Source organism: Podarcis cretensis, assembly GCF_951804945.1.
Source record: "Podarcis cretensis genome assembly, chromosome: 2".
NCBI classification, from domain to species: Eukaryota; Metazoa; Chordata; class Lepidosauria; order Squamata; family Lacertidae; genus Podarcis; species Podarcis cretensis.
This window is the reverse complement of record NC_137171.1, coordinates 125,178,466-125,195,997: the sequence shown is the minus strand read 5'-3', so window position 1 is coordinate 125,195,997 and position 17,532 is coordinate 125,178,466. Positions and strand designations below refer to the sequence as shown.

Here is a 17,532-nt window from a genome sequence, read left to right as displayed (position 1 = left end):
GGGTGGGCGGGGGGGGCGATGGGGAGGGAGGCCCTCTGTGTGTGGGGGGGTCCTCGGCGAGGAAAGGGTTAAAGCGATGGAGGCTGGGTTCCTGGAGAGGCGTGCAAGGAGGAGGGTAGGGGGCGCGCAGAGCATCAAACGAGCCTGGGATCTCCTTCCCCCCCCCCTGCAAAAAATAAATAAACCCAAAAAATAATCAGGGCGCTATTGCAGTAGGCAGCTGCTGACTCACCTTGCGGGCACGGAAGGGTTAACCCGAGCCCTGAGGTCAAGTTTCCCAAGTGGGCGGGGCTTAGCAGGCTCCCTCCCTCTTCTGCCTTGTAGGAAGAAGGAGGCGAGGAAGCAGAACCAGGGAATGAAATCTTTCCTAAGGGAGATAATTCTCTAGCTCCTGAAACTCTTGTGAGTAGAAATATAATCTCCGCTTTTAATGGTCCAAGTTTTAATGGTCTGCGTTGGGCTTAACTCTGCCAGGAGAGAGAGAGGGAAGAATCACTTTTGGGGCTTACCTCTCTCTCCAACAGCCCCTGCTGTCTCTTCCTCCAAAGGAGGGCAGGGGGGGGGCACAAATGCAACTGAGGTTGGGGAGAGAAAACCTAAGTGGGCTTCTTGGCTGCACAGCCACCTCCTCAAAGGTCACCGGGCCCTGAAAGACAAAGAAATCAGGGTTGTCCTGGCGGATTACGTAAGAGTAATAATTTTTGAAGAGACATTGAAAGGTTCACTTGCAGGACCTAGAACTTCCTTGTTGACATGCAAAGCCTTTGAAGTGAGCAAGTGGAAGTCAGCAATAATTCGGAGTATCAGTTGCTGGAAATTACAGGAGAGGAGAGGGCTCTTCTGCTCAGATCCTGCTTTCAAGATCCCCACAGGAATCTTGTTGGCCACAGGCCTGATCACCAGACTCTTCTTGGCTTCTTAATCCTGGCCCAGTATACCCAGTATACCAGTCCAGACACTGAGATCTAGTTCCAAGGGCCTTCTGGTAGTTCCTGTTGGTACTAAAGGGTTAAGAGGTAACAAGTCGCTCTAATCACTGAGCAGCTTGAAGTCATTAAGCATCCAGGAATGTGAGTTAGTTTGTATAAATAGTCAGTTCACCCATGTGTCTCTCTCCCCCCCCCCCCTTGACCTGACTCTGTCTCTCTCCCCCCCCCCCTTGACCTGACTCGCAGACTCAGTTTGTGGCCATGGGCGTGTTTGCTGATACGAGTTAAGTTTAGAGTAAAGTTTTCTTTATGCCAGAGATAAAAGCATGTGTGCTTTTGTTGTTGTTGTTTAGTCGTTTAGTCGTGTCCGACTCTTCGTGACCCCATGGACCAGAGAACGCCAGGCACTCCTGTCCTCCACTGCCCCCCGCAGCTTGGTCAGACTCATGCTGGTAACCTCGAAAACACTATCCAACCATCTCTTCCTCTGTCGCCCCCTTCTCCTTGTGCCCTCCATCTTTCCCAACATCAGGGTCTTCTCCAGGGAGTCTTCTCTTCTCATGAGGTGGCCAAAGTACTGGAGCCTCAGCTTCACAATCTGTCCTTCCAGTGAGCACTCAGGGCTGATTTCCTTCAGAATGGAGAGGTTTGATCTTCTTGCAGTCCATGGGACTCTCAAGAGTCTCCTCCAGCACCATAATTCAAAAGCATCAATTCTTCGGCGATCAGCCTTCTTTATGGTCCAGCTCTCACTTCCATACATCACTACTGGGAAAACCATAGCTTTAACTATACGGACCTTTGTTGGCAAGGTGATGTCTCTGCTTTTTAAGATGCTGTCTAGGCCTGTCATTGCCCTTCTCCCAAGAAGCAGGCGTCTTTTAATTTCGTGGCTGCTGTCACCATCTGCAGTGATCATGGAGCCCAAGAAAGTAAAATCTCTCACTGCCTCCACTTCTTCCCCTTCTATTTGCCAGGAGGTGATGGGACCAGTAGCCATGATCTTCGTTTTTTTGATGTTGAGCTTCAGACCATATTTTGCACTCTCCTCTTTCACCCTCAATAAAAGGTTCTTTAATTCCTCCTCACTTTCTGCCATCAAGGTTGTGTCATCTGCATATCTGAGGTTGTTGATATTTCTTCCGGCAATCTTAATTCCGGCTAGGGATTCATCCAGCCCAGCCTTTCGCATGATGAATTCTGCATATAAGTTAAATAAGCAGGGAGACAAAATGCAGCCTTGTCGTACTCCTTTCCCAATTTTGAACCAGTCAGTTGTTCCATATCCAGTTCTAACTGTAGCTTCTTGTCCCACATAGAGATTTCTCAGGAGACAGATGAGGTGATCAGGCACTCCCATTTCTTTAAGAACTTGCCATAGTTTGCCATGGTCGACACAGTCAAAGGCTTTTGCATAGTCAATGAAGCAGAAGTAAATGTCTTTCTGGAACTCTCTAGCTTTCTCCATAATCCAGCGCATGTTTGCAATTTGGTCTCTGGTTCCTCTGCCTCTTCTAAATCCAGCTTGCACTTCTGGGAGTTCTCGGTCCACATACTGCTTGAGCCTTCCTTGTAGAATTTTAAGCATAACCTTGCTAGCGTGAGAAATTAGTGCAATTGTGCGATAGTTGGAGCATTCTTTGGCACTGCCCTTCTTTGGGATTGGGATGTAGACTGATCTTCTCCAATCTTCTGGCCACTGCTGAGTTTTCCAAACTTGCTGGCATATTGAGTGTAGCACCTTAACAGCATCATCTTTTAAAATTTTAAATAGTTCAGCTGGAATACCATCACTTCCACTGGCCTTGTTATTTGCAGTGCTTTCTAAGGCCCATTTGACTTCACTCTCCAGGATGTCTGGCTCAAGGTCAGCAACCACACTACCTGGGGTATATGAGACATCCGTTTCTTTCTGGTATAATTCCTCTGTGTATTCTTGCCACCTCTTCTTGATGTCTTCTGCTTCTGTTAGGTCCTTTCCACTTTTGTCCTTTATTATGGAAATCTTTGTACGAAATGTTCCTTTCATATCTCCAATTTTCTTGAACAGATCTCTGGTTCTTCCCATTCTATTGCTTTCCTCTATTTCTTTGCATTGCTTGTTTAAGAAGGTCTTCTTGTCTCTCCTTGCTATTCTTTGGAAATCTGCATTCAATTTCCTGTATGTTTCACGATCTCCCTTGCATTTTGCTTGCCTTCTCTCCCCCGCTATTTGTAAGGCCTCATTGGACAGCCACTTTGCTTTCTTGCATTTCCTTTTCATTGGGATGGTTTTCGTTGCTGCCTCCTGTATAATGTTACGAGCCTCCATCCATAGTTCTTCAGGCACTCTGTCCACCAAATCTAAATCCTTAAACCTGTTCCTCACTTCCACTGTGTATTCATAAGGGATTTGACTTAGATTGTATCTTACCGGCCCAGTGGTTTTTCCTACTTTCTTCAGTTTAAGCTTGAATTTTGCTATAAGAAGCTGATGATCTGAGCCACAGTCAGCTCCAGGTCTTGTTTTTGCTGACTGTATAGAGCTTCTCCATCTTTGGCTGCAGAGAATATAATCAATCTGATTTCGATGCTGCCCATCTGGTGATGTCCATGTGTAGAGTCGTCTCTTGTGTTGTTGGAAAAGCGTGTTTGTGATGATCAGCTTGTTCTCTTGACAGAACTCTATTAGCCTTTGCCCTGCTTCGTTTTGATCTCCAAGGCCAAACTTGCCAGTTGTTCCTTTTATCTCTTGACTCCCTACTTTAGCATTCCAATCCCCTATAATGAGAAGAACATACTTCTTTGGTGTCACTTCTATAAGGTGTTGTAAGTCTTCATAGAATTGGTCAATTTCAGTTTCTTCAGCACCAGTAGTTGGTGCATAAACTTGGATTACTGTGATGTTAAAAGGTCTGCCTTGGATTCGTATCGAGATCATTCTATCATTTTTGAGATTGCATCCCAGTACAGCTTTTGCCACTCTGCTTTATCGCCAGGTTTTTTCTATTGTGAATAAAGTTTTCCCCTGAGTTCCAAAGTGCTTGCTCCAGGATTCTTCATTGAAAGGTACTGACTCTCCTGCCTTCTTCAGCCGCCGCACGAAATTCTCTGCTGAGATAAGATTTATGGCGTTGGAAGCGCACTGGACGTTTACTAATTAAAGTTTAATGGACAGTTCCCTCACTGGAGAAGTGAGGTTGTAGGGAACCACGCAGAGGGCCTTCTCGGTAGTGGTGCCCGCCCTGTGGAATGCCCTCCCGCCAGATGTCAATAAAATAATCTGACTTTTAGAAGACATGTGAAGGCAGCCCTGTTTAGGGAAGTGTTTAAGGATTGATGTTCTATCGTGTTTTTAGTATTCTGTTGGGAGCTGCCCAGAGTGGCTGGGGAGATCCAGCCAGATGGGTGGGGTATAAATAGTAAATTCTTCTTCTTCGTCGTCTCCCATGTCCAAGTTTAACACTCTAAGCACTACACCACACTGCCTCCACTGCTCCCCCATGTCTCTCGGCTGCTTATAAGTCTCTGCCGTCTTTTGCAGGTCCCAGCCGGGGTCACCCTTCGCTCCTAGCAAAGCGTGTGCAAGAGGGGGGCTTGCAGACTTTGCCGGACATTGACACCCTCCCCTCCAACGCCAGTCAAATTCCGGCAGCCTTTGGTTTGGGAACAGAATTCTCCGCGGAGCAAGGCAACCCTTGGATTCCTTCGGGGAACTTTGGGAGATGGAAAAGCCAGACTCAGCGGCTCCCTGGGGAGGAAAGGACCCCCACGTCACCCAGACTGGGAGCACTGGGGAGGTGTGGGAAAGGAACGTGCAGCAGATCCTGGGCGAGGGCAATGCCAGCTCAGACGTCCAGCGCCAACACTTCCGGGCGTTTTGCTACCAGGAGGCCGAGGGACCCCGCGAGGTCTGCAGCCGCCTCCACCACCTCTACCGCCAGTGGCTGAAGCCGGAAAAGCACTCGAAGGCCCAGATACTGGACCTGGTGATCCTGGAGCAGTTCCTGACTATCCTCCCCCCGGAGATGGAGAGCTGGGTCAGGGAGTGCGGAGCGGAGACCAGCTCCCAGGCGGTGGCCCTGGCCGAAGGCTTCCTCCTGAGCCAGGTGGAGGCAAAGAGGCAGGGAGAAAGGGAGCAGGTGAGAGCGCTTTCTTTAAATCGTACCTACAGGACCACCTCTCCTGGTATGGCCCACGGAGAACCTTACGGTCTTCAAACAAAAACGTCTTGGAGGTCCCAGGCCACAGGGAGATTAGGCTGGCCTCAGCCAGAGCCAGGGCTTTTTCGGCCGTGGCCCCGACCTGGTGGAACGCTCTATCACAAGAGACCAGGGCCCTGCAGGACTTGACATCTTTCCGCAGGGCCTGCAAGACAGAGCTGTTCCACCAGGCCTTTGGTCAGGGCGCAGCCTGACTCCCTCCTTCTATAAGCCTCATAGAACTCTAGCCCAATGGTTGCCATTAATTTGACTCTGAATTGATTTTAGAATGAATTGATTTTAGAATGTATTTCAATTAATTGATTGTGATTTTATGTAAGCTGTGTTACTTTTACTGTTGTTAGCCGCTCTGAGCCTGGCTTCAGCTGGGGAGGGCGGGAAAATAAATAAGTTGTTGTTGTTGTTGTTGTTGTTGTTGTTGGAGTTGGGAAGGAGCCAAATAGCAGGGTGGATAAAAATCAATGATAAAAAAATCGGATTTTTTCATTTAAATCGGATTTTCAAATTGAAATCCTTTTGGAGGAAAAACCTTTCTAAAGATAGTTTTCTATTTAAGTTACATTATAGTCCAAAGGAAATAAAGATTTGTTTTAAGTTTTTCATGCTAAAACTCAGTCTGCTTTTTTCTTAAAAAAAATGTTTAACCACATCAGTTAACAAACATGCCATAATGTTATTGTTCTAGTTAAATAGTTTAGTTAAATAAATGGTTTAAATTGTTATTAAGTGCAGCAGAAAAGTTGTCCAAATATAAACAGTTAACTTATTAAACCTCACAATAATTTCATAACCATCAGTCCATGTATTTCTAATAGTATAACCAAATCAGTAATTTTTAATGTAACTGTAAAAACTACTCTGAAAATGTATTATTCCAAAAACTAAACCACCTGGTTGTAAATATTAAGATTATACCAGCAAGAATGAGTCTTTCTGTAAAAAAAAAAAAAGATTTAAATCAAGTCACACAGACTAGTGATTTAAATCCATTTTATTTAAATCAAATCCACCCTGTCAAAGAGTCATCAGGCAGAGGCAAACTCGGCCCTCCAGATGTTTTTGGCCTACAACTCCCATCATCCCTAGCTAACAGAACCAGTGGTAAGGGATGTAGCAGGAACCCCCCCACCCCAATCATTCTGTTTGTATAAACTTCACACTCACACACTACATACGCCACATTTCTGTTATAAATTCATAACGCCACATTTCTGTTATAAATTCATAGAAAATCAACCATACTTTGGATTTGCACTGTTCCATTTTTATTTTACTCCATATGACAAGAACTAACAAAGGGGGGTGACTTAGTCCTGGTCAGCCATAATCCCTTCACTGTCTCAGCACATACACAGGAGCCCTGCCCATGCCAACCCTGATGATCCCAGACAGAAGACAATCAAGATCACAAAGAACCTGCATATGGGAGTGGATTCAACATGGACTGAAACAAAGGACAATGATCAGATCTTCCCTCAGGGGGCAGGAAACTGTGGGGAGGGGGAAAGGAGGAACCAGCCAGGTGACAAGACACTCAGGTTACCATCAGCCCCTCCTTTCTGTAATGTATGCCTCCCTCAACCCCTCCTTTCTGTAATGTATGCATGATGTTTCTGGGGGTGGGCTAGACCTAGAGGAGGGGAATTTCAAAAGTTTTTATAAGACCTTGCACACTATTCTTCTGGGTCTTTCCTCTCTCCTGCACGTGAGGGGAATACCCTGTTGCAACAGTTCAATAAAGGCCAAGCCTACAGGCTGCTGTTTTGCTCCAAGTTATCCTGGTTGGTGTCTTTGTTTTGTCCAAGGGAGCCCTCGGATTTTTCCTGCAACAGGGATGATGGGAATTGTAGTCCCAAAACATCTGGAGGGCCAAGTTTGGGGATGCCCAATCTAGTCCAACTTCCTGGAATTCCTCCCCTGCCCCGGCCCCGTTAATCTGTTACAATAAAAGAAAATAAAGTTCAATAACACATGCCAAATTAAAAAAAAGGAGCAAATTTCCACACCGGAATCAAAGCATTGCACTTTTTATGCCATATCCCATTTCGACAGTCCAGTGGAGTTTCCCCATCTGAAATCTCTTTCCCAGCTATTTTGGTATGAATTCGTTGTAAGAGCTAAACTCCCCAAGGGGAGGATAGAATGTGCAAATGTTTGGTCTGCCCCACCCCCATGATGAAATCAGGGCGCCTCTTCCTAATCCCCATTTTTATTTCAGATCCAGAGGCTGAAATATGGGGGCCTTCCATTTTACGACACAGAGAAGGTCCCGCCGGCCAGCAGGAGGAGGCAGCTGTTCTGGAGAGCCATTCCGGAGGGCAGTGGAACGGATGTTTCCCCTTCGCTGGGTAAGGAGGAATTGGGAGTGGGTTTTTGGTTTGATCACGGTCTCGGGGGTGGGGGGTGGTTTTATATGGCCAAAACCGTCTTGCCTCCATGACAAACCGGCGAATTCTGCTCCAGCTGAAGGTTGTAGGATGGATGGCGGCTAACAGATTGAGGTTGAATCCTGACAAGACAGAAGTACTGTTTTTGGGGGACAGGAGGCGGGCAGGTGTGGAGGATTCCCTGGTCCTGAATGGGGTAACTGTGCCCCTGAAGGACCAGGTGCGCAGCCTGGGAGTCATTTTGGACTCACAGCTGTCCATGGAGGCACAGGTCAAATCTGTGTCCAGGGCAGCTGTTTACCAGCTCCATCTGGTACATAGGCTGAGACCCTATCTGCCCGCGGACTGTCTCGCCAGAGTGGTGCATGCTCTGGTTATCTCCCGCTTGGACTACTGCAATGCACTCTACGTGGGGCTACCTTTGAAGGTGACCCGGAAACTACAACTAATCCAGAATGCGGCAGCTAGACTGGTGACTAGGAGCAGGCGCCGAGACCATATAACACCAGTCTTGAAAGACCTACACTGGCTCCCAGTACGTTTCCGAGGACCATTCAAAGTGTTGGTGCTGGCCTTTAAAGCCCTAAACGGCCTCCGTCCAGTAGACCTGAAGGAACGTCTCCAGCTCCATCGTTCTGCCCAAACACTGAGGTCCAGCGCCGAGGGACTTCTGGCGGTTCCCTCAATGAGAGAAGCCAAAATTATTGTGAGGTTTCATCTGGTTGTAAATATTAAGATTATACCAGCAAGAATGAGTGTTGTTGGATTTTTTTAAAAAAAGATTTAAATCAAGTCTTACTGACCAGTGATTTAAATCGTGATTTAAATTGATTTGATTTAAATCCAACCCACCCTGATTCCCAAGCTGCATACCTGCAAAGTATATCCAGGCAGTTCGGGTTGCGAACCGGTGCAGGTGACAGGAGGCAGGAAAAAAATCCTACCTGCTTCCTTTTTTCCTTTTGCTCATAGGCAGCCAAACTCCTCTGCCAGATCATCCCAGCCTTTCCTTAATGTGTGACAAAGAAGAAATGGTGTTCGTTCAGTTGCCTGGTCAGGTAGGAGATGGAAAAAACATGGAATCTGGGAAGTGGTGCTGGCCAGGGCTTGAAAGGATCTGCTCCTTGATCCCTTTCCAAGGATATCTGCTTCCTTCGTAGAATCACAACAGATGGAAAGGGATCTGTGTTAAGGAAATGGTTTATTCTGACCAAGCAGAATGTAAAAGATTCCCTTTCCCCCCCCAAGATTGCAGCTGCAGGGAGTCCCAAGTCTTTGTTGTTGTTTAGTCGTTTAGTCATGTCCGACTCTTCGTGACCCCATGGACTAGAGCACGCAAGGCACTCCTGTCTTCCACTGCCTCCTGCAGTTTGGTCAGACTCATGTTTGTGGCTTCGAGAACACTGTCCAACCATCTCGTCCTCTGTCGTCCCCTTCTCCTTGTGCCCTCCATCTTTCCCAACATCAGGGTCTTTTCCAGGGAGTCTTCTCTTCTCATGAGGTGGCCAAAGTATTGGAGCCTCAGCTTCACAATCTGTCCTTCCAGTTGAGCACTCAGGGCTGATTTCCTAAAGTCTTACAGCAGGGCAATTTTGTGTGTGTTCTACATTATTTATTGAAAAAATAAAGAAGCACAAAAGTACATTTGTTGTTGTTGTTTAGTCGTTTAGTCGTGTCCGACTCTTCGTGACCCAATGGACCAGAGAACGCCAGGCACTCCTGTCCTCCACTGCCCCCCGCAGCTTGGTCAGACTCATGCTGGTAACCTCGAAAACACTATCCAACCATCTCGTCCTCTGTCGCCCCCTTCTCCTTGTGCCCTCCATCTTTCCCAACATCAGGGTCTTCTCCAGGGAGTCTTCTCTTCTCATGAGGTGGCCAAAGTACTGGAGCCTCAGCTTCACAATCTGTCCTTCCAGTGAGCACTCAGGGCTGATTTCCTTCAGAATGGAGAGGTTTGATCTTCTTGCAGTCCATGGGACTCTCAAGAGTCTCCTCCAGCACCATAATTCAAAAGCATCAATTCTTAAGACACGGAAAAGAAGTTTACATTACAAAAAGGGGTGGGGTGGGGAATTGTTAGTGTAGTTAACCAGACGTTAACCTAATATGGTATTTATAAAAATGAATCTTCAATCCAATCGTTAAAGGGAGCTGCATTTTTATTTTTCCAGTTCATCACAACCAGCAGTGAGAGCGAGGAGAGTCTGTTCATATTGCCCCTTTGTTAGATTCCATGTGTTGGGTATATCATTCAAAATGACATTTTCCTCTGCAGTCATGCTGATTATCTCTATTACCTTTTGCCAAAAGTTTTTCAATGTAGGACATTGTAAAGGTAAAGGGACCCCTGACAGTTAAGTCCAGTTGCGAACAACTCTGGGATTGGGCCCTCATCTTGCTTTACTGGCCAAGGGAGCCGACGTTTGTCTGCAGACAGTTTTTCCAGGTCATGTGGTCAGCGTGACTAAGCTGCTTCTGGCGAACCAGAGCAGCGCACAGAAAACTCTGTTTACTTTCCAGTCGGAGTGGTACCTATTTATCTACTTGCACATGACGTGCTTTTGAACTGCTAGGTGGGCAGGAGTTGGGACTGAGCAACGGGAGCTCACCCCATCGCGGGGATTCGAACTGCTGACCTTCTGATTGGCAAGCCCTAGGCTCTGTGGTTTACACTACAGCACCACCTGTGTCCCTTAGGACATTGTACAAACATATGTTTTAGGTAAGCTTAACCCTGTCACATCTCCAGCAACTAGATGTCTTAGATAGTCCTTTCATAAACGAGCAGACTGGAGTCCAGTAAGTTCTAAATATTATTATTTGCTTGAGTCTTAATTTGAGGTCCAGAGACACCCTGGTTATAGAACTTACCGTGTAGCAGGGTGGCTTAGCATGTCCTTGCACCTGTGAGTCTCCCACAGTCATCCCACATTTTTCTCAGTTCTGTGTTCAGAGAGAAGTGCTGTGTGTTTGTGAAAATGCAAACAAACCACTGAACAGGAATGTTTTAGGAAAGAGAGGAGACCAAGAAGAGCTTGCTGCGAGAGAGATTTGCGGCCTAGGGCCCACGTACCTACAGGACCGCCTCTCCTGGTATGCCCCGCGGAGGACATTAAGGTCCACAAATGACAACACTTTGGAGGTCCCAAGTCACAAGGTGGTTAGATTGGTCTCACCTAGGGCGAGGGCCTTTTCAGTACTGGCCCCGACTTGGTGGAACGCTCTGTCCCAAGAGACTAGGGCCCTGCAGGACTTGACATCTTTCCACAGGGCCTGCAAGACAGAGCTGTTCCGCCTGGCCTTTGGTTTGGACTCAGTCTGACCATTATGTTTCCCTCCCCTTATGGTCTTGATCTATCGGCTACTTTTAAAATGAGACTGCATTTTAAATTGCATTTTAACCTATATTAAAATGCCAGTGTGGTGTAATGGTTAAGAGCGGTAGTCTCCTAATCTGGGGAACCGGGTTCGCGTCTCCGCTCCTCCACATGCAGCTGCTGGGTGACCTTGGGCCAGTCACACTTCTGTGAAGTCTCTCAGCCCCACTCACCTCACAGAGTGTTTGTTGTGGGGGGGGAAGGGGAAGGAGAATGTTAGCCGCTTTGAGACTCCTTAAAGGGAGTGAAAGGCGGGATATCAAATCCAAACTCTTCTTCTCTTCTATATTTTAAATGGCTTTATTTTGTTTTTTTCTATTATGTTTTTATTGTAATTTTATTGGTGTTAGCCGCCCTGAGCCTGGCTTTGGCCGGGGAGGGCAGGGTATAAATAAAATTTATTATTATTAGTAGTAGGAGTAAGAGTCACAGAGAGAGACTTAAGAGCAAGCTGTTGGGCTTTAAAAACTGTTTAGAAGCTTAGAGATACCATCTCATTTTATACGTGAATGAAGGCACCAGGGTGGTACTGTGGTCTAAACCACTGAGCCTCTCGGGCTTGCTGATCGGAAGGTCAGCTGTTCGAATCCCCGCAATGGGGTGACCTCTCGTTTCTCTGTCCCAGCTCCTGCCAACCTAGCAGTTCGAAAGCATACCAGTGCAAGTAGATAAATAGATACTGCTGCGACAGGAAGGTAAATGACGTTTCCATGCACTCTGGCACTCGTCACGGTCCTCCCTGTGCCAGTTGCGGTTTAGTCATGCTGGCCACATGACCTGGAAAGCTGTCTGTGGACAAATGCCAGCTCCCTCGGCCTGAAAGCGAGATGAGCGCTGCAACCCAATAGTCACCTTTGACTGGACTTAACCATCTGGGGGGTCCTTTACCTTTACCTATACGTGAAACATGGAACATATATTACTACATGTGTGGAGGCAACATTTGGTGAATACTTTTAAACCTCCGTATTGGAGGTTGCTCCTCGGTCATGGAAGCTTAAACTGAGATTCCTGGACTAGAGGACCATTGGGGAGTTCCCATTCAAGTCTACAATTCTATGGGGCTATGTTTCTACGATGTGCTCTTATTGCTTCACTGGAGTTCTGCCTGCATAAACCCCAGCAACCCAACGGGTCATCGAGGCATGCAATGCCAGAATCACAGCTCTCTCTACGTCAGTTGCGAGGAGCAAATATTTTCTAACCCTTTTTCTCCCCAGGGCCCACTGACCTTCGAGGAGGTGGCTGTGTTTTTCACGGAGGAGGAGTGGGCTCTGTTGGATCCTGGCCAAAGAGCCCTGCAGTGGGAGGTCACGATGGAGAATTATGGGAACTTGGTCTCTCTGGGTAAGGACCCCCTCTTCCCTTGTTAAGATAAACTGTGCAGCGCAGAGATGGTCGACAGTTGCCAGGCTATCCTGGACCAGAAGCTCATAGAACAGCGGTTCTCAGCCTGTGGGTCCCCAGAAGTTGTTGGACTACAACTCCCATCATCCCTGATTTCTGGCCTTGCTAACTAGGGGTGATGGGAGTTGTAGTTCAACAACATCTGGGGACCCACAGGTGGAGAAAGGCTGTCGTAGAAAGTCTTCTGTAGCATCCTTTGGTGTCTGCTTGCCCTCTTCGTGACCGGAATTTGAGTTCCTTTTCGTTCTCTTCATTTGGGTAAGACTTCAATTTTTTGAAGGGAGCCTTCTTGCCTCTAATAGTTTCTTTGACTGCTGACTAACCATATCAAGTCTTCTGTCAGGTTTCTGAGAGGGATACCTCCAGTTTAGGAACTGTCGGGAAATCAAGCCTTTATCAGGCGAAACTGGCAACTCTCCCAGGCACCCTGCATGATTCCCTGTTGACCTCCCTGGCTGCATTCCCCAGCAAGATCCAGGCGAGGTCTCGATAGGCGATTCTTCTCAAACGTGAGAAGAAACCCCCCCTCTTTCCTGCCCCCTGGCAGGGGAAAGAGATAGACAGAAACGTATTTACATGCCTTTATTTCTGTCTTTGCAGCGTTACAAAAAACATGACTGCTCTCTTCAAACTCCAGCAGTGTAGTGACGAACACTTCCTGTACTTCCGGGACAGGAACAAACGGAAGAGCTCATATTACCCTCTGAGCTAATTCCGGTGCTTCGCACTGTGAGTTGACTGTCCCTCTGATTCCCACGGACAGTCCCAACATTCCCATCATGTTTACTTTTCAAGCTAGCACTTTGCAGCTGCATTGCATCCATATCGTAACAGGAACCTCTCTTTATAATTTATCCCAACAACAGCAAGTGGGAGGTGGAGCAGGAATTTTGGTGTCGTCCTGAGATTGTAGCATATTCAGAAGCTAACCTCAGATTCAGCAGGGCTTGGGGAGAAGGAAGCGGAGACGCTTGAAAACGATAGAATCGGAGAAGCAGAGAACTGGGCTCGATCCATAACGAGAATCTGCTTCTGCCTTGCAATTGAAACACATTTTCTTTTTCTCCCTCCCCCAAAACAGGTAATAGGCAGAATAATAAGAATATTAGTGAGACATCCATGGCGACATCAGAGAATGAAGCATGGAAAGAGATGTTTGCCAATCAAGAAGCACCCCAAAAGTCAATGAATGGGGAAGAGAAGTCCACCACGACTCAGGACATTGATGTCCATGTACCCCTGAATTTGCAAGATCTCAAAGGAAACAGCAGGAAGATATGTCCAGTGCGTGGTGAACCATATAAGTATCAGTCACAATCTAGTATATGTTACAGCATCCACACAGAGGAGAAAGCACATAAATGTTTAGAATGTGGAAAGAGCTTCAGTCGTGGTGGGGATCTAAATGTGCACCAAAGAACTCACACAGGGGAGAAACCATTTACATGCATGGAGTGTGGAAAGAGCTTCAGTCGACGTGACCATCTTACTTTACATCAGAGAACCCACACAGGGCAGAAACCGTTTAAATGTATGGTGTGTGAAAAGAGTTTCAAACATGGTAAAAGCCTAACTGCACATCAAAGAACACACACATGGGATAAATCGTTTATATGCATTGAGTGTGGGAAAAGATTCCATGAGAGTGGTGACCTTACTGAGCACCAGAGGACCCACACAGGAGTGAAACCTTACAAATGTATGGAGTGCGGAAAAAGCTTTAGCCAGAGTGGAGGCCTTGCTGCACATCAAAGAACCCACACGTGGGCAAAACCGTTTAAATGCATGGAGTGTGGCAAGAGCTTCCATAGGAACTGTGACCTTACTGTGCATCAGAGAACCCACACAGGAGTGAAACCTCACAAGTGCATGGAGTGTGGAAAGAGCTTTTGCCAGAGTGGAGGCCTCGCTGCACATCAAAGAACCCACACAGGGGAAAAACCCTTTAAATGTTTGGAGTGTGGAAAGAGCTTTAGTCGCAATTACCACCTTACTTTACACAAAAGAACCCACACCAAGGAGAAACCATATCAATGTACAGGGTGTGGAGAAAGCTTTAGTGGGAGTGATGGCCTGACTGTGCATCTGGGAACCCATGCTGTGGATAAACCCTCTAAGTGAATGTGATAAAAGCTGTAGTGGGAGCACTAAACTTACTTTATTACAGTCCAAAGACCCTCAAAATCAATTTTGAAAACAAAATATAGCCGAGATACAGGAAAAACATTTCTGGGCAACCCTGTTTAGGGAAGCTTTTGCTGTTTGGTGCATTACTGTATTTTAATATTTTTTTGGAAGCCGCCCAGAGTGGCTGGGGAAGCCCAGCCAGATGGGCGGGGTATAAATTATTTATTTATTTATCTATCTATCTATCCAGAGCATGTCAATTTCTAATTCTTATTACCCGCGAGAGGAATTTTGCCACAGCCACCGTTATATCATTTATCTTCCAAGGAGATATTTGAGATAAAAGACTTACCAGACGAATTCACCAAGATAGGTTTGGTGAATTGGTTCCTAGCTTGTTTATAAAGCCCACAGTGTAGTAAAATTTGTTTTGTACAGTTGACAGCCTGAAGACATAAACAAAGTCTATTCTGCAGTGGTTTTCAACCAGTGTGCCCTGGCACCCTGGGGTGCCGTGAAGAATGCTGAGGAGTGCCACAGGCAACACTGGCCTCCGTCCCTCTTTCCGTCGCTCCCTCCTTGGATGCCCTCTTGCATCTCTGCCTCCCAAAAGCTTGCACAGCTGTTTGTGGCAGCAGCCCTGGCTACAAGCTCCCTAGGCGAATGGTCCCTCTGGGGCTGGCCAGGGGGTGCTGGGTGGCAGGAACTAAGGTGGCCTTGCAGGAAGCAAGCAAGCGGGCAAGGGAGCCCAGCCAGCTGGTCCGCCAGCCCTTGCTGTTGGGAAGAGACAAACAAGTCCCACACCCCTGTGGTACATAAAAGCACGTACATAGATCAGCGCAGGAACACCAACCTGAAACCATTTTTGATTCCCAAACTGACCAAACGTTTTCTCTGCAAGGAGGGAGGGGGTCAGGGAGCCTTCCCATTGTCTCGGGAATTGAGTAATCAGCATTTTAATGGGTGACAGACTATCAGGAAAGGCAATCAGATAACCTGGCAGACAGGAAAAAACACATTCAGATTTCCGCTGTAGACTGCCTTTTCTGTGATGTAGGTATGTGGGGGGGGGATCTTAGGTTACACCCCTTCTGTGATGTATGTATGATGTACGGAGGGGGGGTCTTGAGCTCCAAGGCAGGGAATTTAAAATGTATATATAAGGGCAGGCACACCTTGATTCTGGGGTCATCCTTTCCTGCGTGTGAAGGGGGCACCCTATTGCAACAGATCAATAAAGATCAGGCTTACTAGTTGCTTTGTTTCTCAATATTCTCTGGTTGGCCTCTGTTCTTTTCTCCTACCAATAGGGAACCTACGTAAGGACTCTATATGGCCTCTTGAATACCCCATAAGGGAAAAGGGCAGATTTTTTGTTTACAACAGGAACCAGAATTGGCCTCCACAGTCACTTATGGGTTCACTGATGAGACCATGTCCATGGAAGACAATCTTACTCTGCTATGATGGGTCGCGAAAGAAGAGGAAAAAGAAAGAGAGAGTCATTGGAGCACCCCACAATTGCCTAACCTTGGTTCCCATAGGTTCCGGTCGGGGGTCACAAGCGAGAGACTTCAGCCAGGTCACAGAAGCCAAACAGCGGCCCGGTGGCATGATCTTAATTGTTGCAACAAGACATCCCACTACCACAAAGATGAAGCAGCCAAAAGCCCCAAACAATGGATAGATAAGTATTTTAAAGTTTCCCATCATACATTTCCAGAAGCATCATCAATATATCATAGGTATGTCACAGGAAAGGTGTGGTCTCAGGTAGAACCTGAGATCCAGTGGTTGCCGCTGTCACTCAAATATAGTATTTCACACTTACTTCATCACAGTGCAAAGGAAAGCATTTACAGTTCCCTGGTCCTTAAAAGGTAAAGGGACCCCTGACCATTAGGTCCAGTCGTGGCCGACTCTGGGGTTTTGGCACTCATCTCGCTTTATTGGCCAAGGGTGCCAGCGTACAGCTTCCGGGTCATGTGGCCAGCATGACAAAGCCGCTTCTGGGGAACCAGAGCAGCGCATGGAAACGCCGTTTACTTTCCCGCCAGAGCAGTACCTATTTATCTACTAGCACTTTGACATGCTTTCGAACTGCTAGGTTGGCAGGAGCAGGGACCGAGCAATGAGAGCTCACCCCGTTGCGGGGATTCGAACCACCGACCTTGCGATCAGCAAGTCCTAGGCTCTGGTTTAACCCACAGCACCACCCGCGTCCCTCCCTGGTCCTTGAGTCAAGTTAAATACACCCCTTTGTCTTGTCCCACTATGGGGTGGGTAGGCATGGTGAATGAGATGGTTGCCTGTCTGACATGCTTGGGGCAGGATATCACATCGGGAAGCCCCTGCAGCCATGACTGTATATCTCGGGGGATTATGCTGGGCTCAGTCACCTCAACCCTTATACCTGGGTACCACATGCCATTGGAACTGAGAAGATTCAACAATGTGATTTCTTATGAATTTCTAAAGTTTCCCCATTGAGCCAGTACATAAGATGCATTTATCAGTGAACTGCGACATTTGAGAATGTGCAGCGGAGGCTCTTTGTCTTTGCCTGGTAGTGTGGAGAGGCAAGGCTGGGGGTGTCTCTCTCACATGTCCACCAATTCCCCGGTAACACATCCATCTCCCGCCGTTCTAGGATTCCACACTGAATTGCCTTCCAATAAGTGACTGAGTTGCCACTTCTTTTTAGCTGTTGTTGTTGTTGTTTAGTCGTTTAGTCGTGTCCGACTCTTTGTGCCCCCCTGGACCAGAGCACGCCAGGCACTCCTGTCTTCCACTGCCTCCCGCAGTTTGGTCAGACTCATGCTAGTAGCTTCGAGAACACTGTCCAACCATCTCGTCCTCTGCCATCCCCTTCTCCTTGTGCCCTCCATCTTTCCCAACATCAGGGTCTTTTCCAGGGAGTCTTCTCTTCTCATGAGGTGGCCAAAGTCTTGGAGCCTCAGCTTCAGGATCCGTCCTTCCAGTGAGCACTCAGGGCTGATTTCTTTTTAGCTACTGACGCCTAACTTGTAATTGTATCCTGAACTGCAGGATCTTGTTCTTTGGTTCATGAAAATGCGCTCTGGGGTTTTGCAGCCTGGAG

At 47.3% G+C, this 17,532-nt stretch overlaps 1 protein-coding gene across 1 annotated transcript; it reads left to right on the top strand.

Annotated features, from left to right (window-relative positions):
- The first annotated feature begins 382 nt into the window (after positions 1 to 382).
- On the top strand, positions 383 to 15,790 carry LOC307208522 (zinc finger protein 213-like). Its single transcript, XM_079963178.1, has 6 exons — positions 383 to 402; positions 4,453 to 5,050; positions 7,350 to 7,479; positions 8,491 to 8,576; positions 12,119 to 12,245; positions 13,387 to 15,790. The coding sequence occupies exons 2-6, from the start codon at positions 4,634 to 4,636 to the stop codon at positions 14,424 to 14,426; spliced, it is 1,800 nt and encodes a 599-aa protein (XP_079819304.1). The 5' UTR covers positions 383 to 402; positions 4,453 to 4,633; the 3' UTR covers positions 14,427 to 15,790.
- The last annotated feature ends 1,742 nt before the right edge of the window (positions 15,791 to 17,532 follow it).

What these genes read in the sequence shown, in the direction of transcription:
- LOC307208522 (XM_079963178.1), top strand. Translation starts at nt 4,634, where the DNA reads ATGGAAAAGCCAGACTCAGCGGCTCCCTGGGGAGGAAAGGACCCCCAC. An exon ending in GGCAGGGAGAAAGGGAGCAG is followed by an intron (nt 5,051 to 7,349) that starts GTGAGAGCGCTT and finishes TTTTTATTTCAG; the next exon opens with ATCCAGAGGCTGAAATATGG. An exon ending in TCGTTCAGTTGCCTGGTCAG is followed by an intron (nt 8,577 to 12,118) that starts GTAGGAGATGGA and finishes TTTTCTCCCCAG; the next exon opens with GGCCCACTGACCTTCGAGGA.